At 36.8% G+C, this 10,395-nt stretch overlaps 1 protein-coding gene and 1 long non-coding RNA gene across 2 annotated transcripts; both read left to right on the top strand.

The window, feature by feature from the left end:
• The first annotated feature begins 1,786 nt into the window (after positions 1-1,786).
• On the top strand, positions 1,787-4,163 carry LOC149790463 (uncharacterized). The gene is made up of 2 exons (XM_089973461.1): positions 1,787-1,881; positions 3,810-4,163. The coding sequence occupies exons 1-2, from the start codon at positions 1,845-1,847 to the stop codon at positions 4,157-4,159; spliced, it is 387 nt and encodes a 128-aa protein (XP_089829587.1). The 5' UTR covers positions 1,787-1,844; the 3' UTR covers positions 4,160-4,163.
• A 927-nt stretch (positions 4,164-5,090) lies between these two features.
• Positions 5,091-8,099, top strand: LOC149790464 (uncharacterized). Its single transcript, XR_016424052.1, has 3 exons — positions 5,091-5,217; positions 7,088-7,193; positions 7,874-8,099. It is a non-coding gene; the product is annotated as an uncharacterized LOC149790464 (long non-coding RNA).
• Positions 8,100-10,395: the final 2,296 nt, after the last annotated feature.

The following is a 10,395-nucleotide window of genomic DNA, read 5'->3' on the forward strand; positions in this document are numbered from 1 at the left end:
AACACATTAATTTGCATCGCTCACGGTAATTATTCAGCTAATTCTGAACTAAATCGTGAGTGCTTACGTAGTGACATATATTATCTATGTTGGGGTTTGGGCCCAGACAAGGAAATCACAGTCAAGGGTTTATATTATTTGTCTCCCCACGAGGCTTGCCCTCGTGGGGAGACATATAATATAAACTCTTGACTGGGATTTCCTTGTCTCGGCCCAAACCACAACGTAGATTATTTTTCTCACCCAATATTTTCCTTTAAAGTAAAAAGAATTCTGCACTAGTGTTAACTTCCAATGTTTACATGCGTCGCATGAATATAAATATGTTAATGAGGACTGTGGTGTGACTTGCGTCCGAAGTACACAGTTTATACGCGTGAGCAAAGAAAAATGAAAACATAAAACGTCGCATAATAATGAGGTATTATAACATTTACTATATGGATGTTATATGAAATTGACAATAAATAATTAATATTTATTACAAGAAACTTTTTTATTTTCATCAGTTCCAATTTTAAAAAGTTATTTTGTAAATAATAGAACGATATTGGCTACTCAGCTCTACTGTAGTTATACTTGGTACCAGCTGTAACGAAGAGTAACATCTTTCTTTAGATTATTCATGGGTAACTATCGTATATAGCTATTCTTTTCTTTGGAGGAGGTGAATTATTCATGGGTAACTATCGTTTATAACTATTCTTTTCTTTGGAGGAGGTGAAACTGTGTGTGACATACTTGTGAAGTCCTTAATATTGATTGTAAAATTACCTCTGTGTACAATAGACCCTCCAAAAACGGACTCTAGCGATAACCAAGTGCTAAACTTTCAAGTTCACGGATTCTTTGAAGATTTATTTTTCTGTCCTGGAAATATTGCAAGTGCTACAGTGAAATTTGCTTATGGAATTTGTCCTGACGGATAAATGATTCCTTCTGGCTGGTAAGTGTATTATTTGTCATTAAATAGTGTAGGTATATTTTTGATTCAACCGGGCCACAATGGATATGCTTAACAAAATTAGAAAAAAGCATGTTTTATATAACACTTTTCTGGCTGTTGCTAAGTTTTCCGTAGTTGTTAAGAGAGTTGGGAGGCTATGAAGTGTATAGGTATATAGTCTATATGCAGGATCAGTGTTTTCTATTATATTTTCATTTCACACAGCATTGGGAATTTTATTCTATCTGTTGCACAGTCATTTTCAGGTCAGCGTCATTAAATGTTGCTAACAGTATATACTTTGTTTCAAACGAAGTATTTAAAACTAGTTAGGTAGCTTTAGCTACGTTTAATGACGTTGATTTAAAATTGTACTGAGCTAGGACTGTATATAGAATAAAACTGACCTCGCTGTGTGGAACGAACAAGCATAATACCAAAAAGCTCGACATCATATGCGTTTGTCTTTGTCTCTCTCGAAATGTTTTTGTATAGTGTGTTCTCAAACATGGATTTAAAATAAGTTACTATGTTTTTGTTATATATTTGTTGATGTTGTTGTTGTTGTTTGAATTTAGTACAACTATGTCAGGCACAGCAGAAGACAACAAGGGCTTCTTTTTTAAAAGTAGTTCTGAGCGCGTGGACACTTTGACTGAAACTACTGGTCTGATATGACTAGACTGAGACAGGAAAAGTAAGGTCAGCAAAACAAGTAGATTTCTCTGTCGCATGGGTGAGAAAACCCAAACAAGAGACTGTAATTTGCACGAGAATGGTATATCAAATATGTGACGTCATGACTTTTGTGACGCAATGACCCACATTATATTAAACATGCGTTGCTTCAGCCATTTTTGAAAATATTTTCCTTCAATGAAACTTTTCTTTTACGAGAATGGACAAAATTCGACTGGATTCTGCTGCTCTCAATGGTAAGAGACGGAACGATTCTTATACTTTTTATTGATATCTATAAATCAAGAGAGAATGCTAAATCACTTATTCAGAACGTAAATTTTTATATATAAAAAACAAAACAAAAACGCGAGGCTTTGGAAGCAGCACTCTTGTCGATTGTCGCATATTTTGAAATATTTGTATGTAATGGATAACACATTAATTTTCAAATGTTATTTCACAGCTGTAGTTTATGGAATAGTATAGTTGTATTCAGAACCTTCTAGAACAAGATCTTGATAACATCGAAAAGTGCTGAAATTTTTGAAACCATTTTACCAATGGAAAATTGCATAGGTGAATACATAATCAGGTATTTTTAAAATATTTTTAAACCCACTAATTGAAATAGATGTGACAGAAATTTTGAACATTCTTCTTACACGTAAATAAATTGTATAACAACTTCAAGGAATGTATGCATTCGGCACATACATAGGTCCATAAAATCACACTATTCATAACGTACAAAGAGACTATTTTATTGCATGGTAGACATACACGCATAGCCTCAAACCTAATATTTTACTTTATCCCCGAATGTAACTTAGACTCGCTCTGAAGAACGACTGTTCACACGGACTGATTAGAAAAGGAGAGGGATGAAGGTGGCGCGCAGTTTTCCCAACTCTCCTCTTACTTGAAATACAATGAGCAACAAATCCCGGGCTCTATCACGATTTGCAAAGACCCCTCGACAAATTGTTACTCAATTACGTACCCATCACACCCACCCATGAAAACATATTTCTGGACCTGTCATTGGTTATGTTCCTTTGCCTTTTTTTCAGTAAGTAAAGTATAGGGTGCCTCGTGATGGCGATCTAAGTCTCAATTCAGATATTGATGTACTGAGAGAGAGAGAGAGAGAGAGAGAGAGAGAGAGAGAGAGAGCAGCTTTAGTCCGTACCTATAACGGACTTCATATTAGTACGTTCTTGAAAGACGAATTACTGGCTAACACATTATGAACTACGGAATAAAAAACATTCCAAACTTTCAAAATTCTTCGGATTGTCGATCTGGAGACAGGCAAACCGGACTTCGCCCCCATACCTCGGTCTGACAAAAATAAATATACAATATTGCTGACAAATGTATTAATACGATTCCATTTTTAATTGCAAATTATTAAGGCAGCTTTTCTTCGACAATGTAAGCACTGCAGTATTCAGGGATACTTAATCTGATATGGATTCGTAGTGCTACTTTCGGTACAGTCTAGTCCCGTGATAAGACGTTTGTTAGTTATCGTAAGGGAAGAATTTGAAACCAAGGTACCCCGGTAAACGTTTGCATGGAGCAAACGGCGTGTTTGTATTCCTATAAGAGTGACTGCTATAGGCGCATACATGCTATACCTTCAATTGTTACTTTTTGTGAAAACAAATAACTTTGTGCTCAAGCATCGCACGAAATTCAGACGTTTGAGTACGGTTGACGTCACAAAGCGCATATGTTGATCCATCAGTTGATGGAATTCATATGTAAGATTATGTCTCACAAATTTGTTTGCTTCAGAGTTTAGTTTCAGTCTGTTTTCAACTCGTTTTATAATTAACGTAGATAACAAAGGAACCTTAATCGAGACTTTCATACTTTGTTCAACACAGCTGAAGTATAGAGAAGTCATGAATGAGCTAGAAATCTTTCTTTAGTGAACTTTTCTCATTCAAAATTGAAATTGACTATTATTTCCTGATGGAGATATTGCGCACAGTAACAATTTATAAAGTTCTTTTGACATAATTTATTCTTCAAAGCATCCAAAATGCTTAAATTATCCATTATACTTTTCTATTTAATACAACTTTTAAAAATGTATCGACAAATATCCTCTTTGTATGTGTTTAAAGTAGATTTTCACATCATATATGTGTTTTTGGTTATTTTTTTCCGGTAGATACCAGTGTGATTGGAGACGCTTCCAATGTTACTGTTCCCGAGTGGATGAAACGTCTTGATGAAAGAATCAATGCGGCACGGGCACGTCTTGCAGAACTACGAACGGGAACCCAAGAACTGTCGCACGCGTTCGCTGAAACAGATCGGCAGCTTTATTCATCTAAGCGTATGTTTCAAGCGCTTGACAAACAAGCTGCAGAGAGATTACAGCACCTGGACGAAATGATTTACCTTAACAGACTTATTAACCATCTGCAGACGACCAATCAGCAGATGATACTAGTTCCTGTACATGTTACAAGGGAGAAACTAAAAGCCATGGCCGACACGAAGGAGAGCTGTGTTTGAATGAACTGCAACTGTTCGTTAAATTCTTTTAGCAATTCCAATAAATCGTACAACTGATGATGCTGTATACTTAGTATATTTACAAATTTATGGATTGATAGCATGCATTTGTGTGTCTCGTCGAATGCATTATTTGAAGTCCTAAAAGAGCACAAATATTAAATAATTGATTTGTTGGTCATTGTCATTTCAGATGTGATTCATACTGAATCCTTAGTCAATCGGAGTGCAAGTTATGTCTAGCCCTACCCCAACCACCATCTCCTATGTCTAGCCTTACCCCAACCACCATCTCCTATGTCTAGCCCTACCCCAACCACCATCTCCTATGTCTAGCCCTACCCCAACCACATCTCCTATGTCTAGCTCTACCCCAACCACCATCTCCTATGTCTAGCCCTAACCCAACCACCATCTCCTATGTACAGCCCAACCCCAACCACCATCACCTATGTCTAGCCCTACCCCAACCACCATCTCCTATGTATAGCCCTACCCCAACCACCATCTCCTATGTCTAGCCCTACCCCAACCACCATCTCCTATGTATAGCCCTACCCCAACCACCATCTCCTATGTACAGCCCAACCCCAACCACCATCTCCTATGTCTAGCCCTACCCCAACCACCATCTCCTATGTCTAGCCCTACCCCAACCACCATCTCCTATGTCTAGCTCTACCCAAACCACCATCTCCTATGTCTAGCTCTACCCCAACCACTATCTCCTATGTCTAGCCCTACCCCAACCACCATCTCCTACTTACTGATGAATGCAATTCATATTTAAGTTTCCTTTTGGACTTTTAACTGTATAGCTACTAAAAGCTATGTATATTCGAATTACCTCTTATCTTTGCTGTCATGTCCATAAATGCCAACAGTGTAAATGTCTCAAATTCAGGACGCAACCTAGTGTATGAGATAGCGTATAAAATGTTCATAAGTCACGAACAAAAACTCTTGGCATATTTAAGGCCATCACGACAAACATTCGCGTTACTGTGGACAAAACAAGATGTGGACTTACGCTCTGGCTCTCTCGTTAGTCATCGCAGGTACTTTTATTTTGCCTACTTTTTTATCACGTGATAAGTTTCAAATATGGTCCATTTTGTAAGCTGCGTTATTAATGAATATCGATCAATCAACCTATAATTTCGGTTACCGCACCTGGGAATCATAGTCTTCTTGTAATATGAACCAGTGGATGGGGATATTACTGTAACATTACCCCGTGAATGGGAATATTACTGTAATATTACCCCGTGAATGGGAATATTACTGTAATATTACCCCGTGGATGGGAATATTACTGTAATATTACCCCGTGAATGGGAATATTACTGTAATATTACCCCATGGATGGTGATATTACTGTAACATTACCCGGTGGATGGGAATATTACTGTAATATTACCCCGTGAATGGGAATATTACTGTAATATTACCCCGTGGATGGTGATATATCTGGGAATGTTGTAGTATGACTGTAGATCGGGTCATCACGTTAATGTCATTGTGGATCGTAGTATTAGTGTTGTACTTTCTAGAGCGAAATATCATTGTAGTATGACCGTGTTAATCGAGGTATCATTGCCAAGCGAACCTGTAGGTCAGATGTATCATTTTAATATGATTATATGGATCGCGGTATAACATGACCATGCGGATCTGTATAGCACTTTTACATGAACCCTTTGATCCTTGTGGCTCGAGGCATCATTGTATTATGACACTGTAGATTGATGCACAGTCTAATCCTGTTGATCAGGTTAACATTAGTACATCACCATGTCAGTCGGAGTATCACTTGAACTTGCCCAGTAGTATCGTCGTGTTGATGTTAAATGTCCCTGCAAATCGAGATATCACTGTACATTCGTAACGACCAAAGAGGTATTCAGACTTTATCCCTTATATATTCTTTTTAACTGAAATACGTGTGGGAGAAAACAATCCACAACCCAAAGAATATCTTTGCATCACAAACTGAATTCCAAAATTAACGAAGGCGTGATTAGCTAGGAAATTACATAGAAAAGGTTATATAGACATGGGTGTGGTAATTAAAAAGCACAAAAGTTTATAAAGACCAGAGGTAATTACAATGTACCAAAGACTATGTAGACCAGGGGTATTTATCAGGGGTAATTACAAGGTACCAAAGTTTATGTAGAACAGGGGTAATTACAAAGTTCAAAGGTTTATGGAGACATGGGGTAATTGCGAGGAACCAAAGTGTTTGTAGACATGGTCCAGTTATGAGGTACCAAAGGTTATGTATATCTGCGGCAATTACAAGGTACCAACTTTTATATAGACCATGAACAATTACGAGGTATCAAAGATTATGTAGATTTTGGGTTAATTACGAGGTACCAAAGTTTATGTATACCAGGGTCGATTACGCAGTAACAAAGGTTATGTAGATCTGGGTCAATTACGAGATGTCAAAGGTTATGTAGATCTGGGTCAATTACGAGGTGTCAAAGGTTATGTAGATCTGGGTCAATTACGAGGTGCCAATGGTTATTTAGCCAGTTAGGCAATATTTTCAGTACACTTTCTTTTGTTATTTTGGGGTGCAAGGCAAATAGTTTATACGAAATATACTCTGTATGTTTAAAACTGGAAATATTATTCTGATACCCGAAATGGACCTTTGGTACCATGTTTTAGGTACTCGCAATACCAGTTCATGTTATTAAGTCGCAACTTGTAGTATTACTAAGTTAATAACGTCAATTAAAGGCATGCCCTCTCATTTCCCACAGTGGTGCATCCATCTAAAGCAAGTGTTCACACACTATGTATATGATGCACAGATTTTAAAAACAAAAGCAAACACACCATTTCGCTGAAGCATACGTGTATCTAGTCAGTGAATAAGTTAAACGAATATAAATATTGCTACTTTTCGTTCAGGTTGTCAAACAGCGCCACAAAGCACTTGCAATCTGGGATTGGTCAATTGTTTTGTTGACCCTTGTACTTACGCTAAATGCCCAAGTGAACCCTCAGCCCATTGCATGTAAGAGACTTCTCTCTCTCTCTCTCTCTCTCTCTCTCTCTCAATATCCCTTTCATGATACCTATCTCACATATGTCAATACACTCTACATTAAGGGCAAATGCACCTTTAATTTAACAGCTTTTATCAGTCTTATCTGGTCGCAATTGCTCGTAATAAATATTTCCTAAGCCTTGTAACTTGAGAGAGCAATAGGTGATAACGATTATGATGATGTTGGTGATGAAAACAATGTATGCAATGTAGAAAATAATCTTATTGAACGGATCGACATTGCCATGGTGATAATTAAATCAATTTCAGTTATAAGTTACTTGACGACGTACATGACGTCGATTTAACTACAGCTTAAGTTTAACCTTCCACAAATATAATTCCTGATCAACGTGACAGATCATAAACTACAGTTCGAATGAAGCATCGCCATCGTCTTCCATAATAATAGCATCAGGTACATATGCCGTTTCGTCAATTAAGTAACACACTTTTGACAAGGCGAATAACAATTTGTTTACAGCATCACTTTACAGTATGTCAGTTTCCTTTGTTTTCATTCGATTCCTAACCTCCCTTATTGTTGCTGTTAATAATAATAATAATAATAATAATAATAATAATTATTATTATTATTATTATTATTATTATTGTTATTATTATTATTATTATTATTATTATTTCAGATCCGATTATTGTGGCGGTTGCAATGCATACTTTTACTTGGATGGAAAGAGGTTGACTGAGTCTCAATGCCATAATGCTGGAAATATATTCATACCTCCAGCAGTGTAAAACGAGGGGAGATGACCACTGGCAATCCTATCCTCTAGAAGTGTTGTAGTTACCCTCTCTTTCATTGTTCCGTACATAACTGAATTGATCATTATGATAAATAATAGTGTAATGGAATATTGTTTTTCATTAACTACATTGTGTTCTACTTACCATGTGTTTTATCTCAGCGTCAGTATCTTAGTTCATATCTGGCTTTTCATTGTTTTTGTATGTATGCTTGTATGTTATTAGTTAGGTAGATAAACAGGAAGGCAGGCGGGACGGTAGGTAGGTATGTATGCATGTTGTTGTTGTTGTTCTCGGGTTTAACGCCATTTTTCAGCACAAGATAGTCTATACATGGCGGCCAGTATAACTGGTGGAGGAAGAACCCTGGAAAACCCAGGGAAGAACCACCGACCCACGAGAAGCTACTGGCAGGCTTTCCCACGTACCCACGCTAGCCGAGCCTTGGACTCGAGCCCACGCAGGCAGAGGTGAGTGTATGTATGTATGTATGTATGTGTGTGTGTGTGTGTGTGTGTGTGTGTGTGTGTGCAGGTATTTGGGTATGTATGTATGCAGGTATGTAGGTATATATCTATGTAGGAATGTTTGTAAGCATTGCAGGCTGTTTAATGAAATCTGTTGCTGTAATATCTTAACCACAACAATCTCCAAGTACAATCATTGTTAAAATATGGTCCAAGAATTCGGAAGAGAGTTTCTGCTGATCGAAAAGCTATTTAAAATATAATGTACAAAGCTATTTGAGAACCAATCTAATTCAAATTGTCATGAAATTATTACAGTGGAATTATTTGTGGTCTTATTGTTTACTGAATGAAAGAGGGAAATGCACTCCAATCCTTCATTTCTTTTGCATATATTTAAAGGTATCTAAATGTGTACTATTTTTCGGGACTACATTGAGTATCCCTTTTCATGACTAAATTCAACATCCTTTCAAAAGATAGGAACTACTTTCTTTTTTCGTTTATATGAATGGGACTACTTTCAATTTCCGTCATGTGATAGGAACTACTTTCAATTTCCGTGTATGTTGGCGCTCTACAGTTTCGTATTTTGCATTTTAAAGCAAAAGAATTTCCCCGGCTTTCCTCACTGATTTTATTGTCTATTTAAACAAAAGACATTTTATATCTTACTTATAGTGTAAAGAACATTATTTCCCCTTTATTTCGAGATTTCTATGATTGATAGGTGTAATATGGGTTATATAGTATACAGTTTGGCCTTACTCCAGATGTGCACCTTTCAAAAAAGTGATAGCTCCACTTGGTCATTTCACTTACTGAACTTCAGAGGTAAATTGTATAAAAAAAGAGCCGAAAACGTTTTTTTACATTTTATGTATTTGGTACTTTATTCATTGCACTTTCAGAAGTTGGTATTGTCTAGTCTGGCAAAATTCATTTTCCCTATTGTGATAGCTGCTAAGTATAGTGTACTTTAGACAAATTCGGGCTGATTTGTGGAGCACAAGGGAGCAGTCATTTTAGTTAGCAGTAGGCTTAGATCATTTACAATTTCCAAAAGTACAATATCCAAAGAAATATCAGCCATATTATCAGCCATATTACATTAAAGTAGCATAGAGGTATGCCAACATCTCTCCACTATGTATGTTTTACATGCAAACAACTTCAACTTACATACGTCACTCTCTCAAATTTACATAATAACTGGTGAGCGTCCCCTTTATGATAGAAACTACTTTCAATTTCCGTTTATATGACAGATACTATTTTCAATTTCCGTTTATATGATAAGAATTACTTTCAATTTCCATTTTTATAAAATGGACTACTTTCAATTTCCGTGTATGTGATAGGAACTACTTTCCGTTTTCGTTTATATGAAACGGGCTACTTTGAGTTTCCGTTCATATGTAAGGGAATATTTTCAGTGTCCATTTAGGTCATGGGGATTACTTTACTGAAACGTCTTTTGTATTGAAGTTGGATGGGTTTAGATGTTCGACAGAACTCTTTTTCTCGAGCAAGTTTAACACACTTCAGTATGAAAGCAAAGACATTTTTGCTATTTTATACAAATTGAACAGTCTCATTAAAACTTGAATTCTCTTATACACCCAGATCCGTTCATGGTAATCTCCTAACCTCTGCTACACCAAAGACGCCTTGATAGTATGCATGTATTCTGCTGTTCTTCTGTGCATCATCCCTTAGGAAGCACGTTCCTCTAACACCAATATATACGCAAAGAACTAAAGTCGTATGGTGGATAACAGGCCTTTCAAGTGTACTCGATCCAGCAAGGAATCACATGTGCCAGGGATTGATTAGGATAAATGAATTTATCTAGTTTTGCACATTGCATTGTCAGCGTATTGCATTTGTGTGTGTGTGTGTGTGTGTAATAAACTGACTACGAGCAGTGCAAAACT

This window comes from Sinohyriopsis cumingii, chromosome 10 (genome assembly GCF_028554795.1).
Source record: "Sinohyriopsis cumingii isolate HCF-2022 chromosome 10, ASM2855479v2, whole genome shotgun sequence".
Classification (NCBI taxonomy): domain Eukaryota; kingdom Metazoa; phylum Mollusca; class Bivalvia; order Unionida; family Unionidae; genus Sinohyriopsis; species Sinohyriopsis cumingii.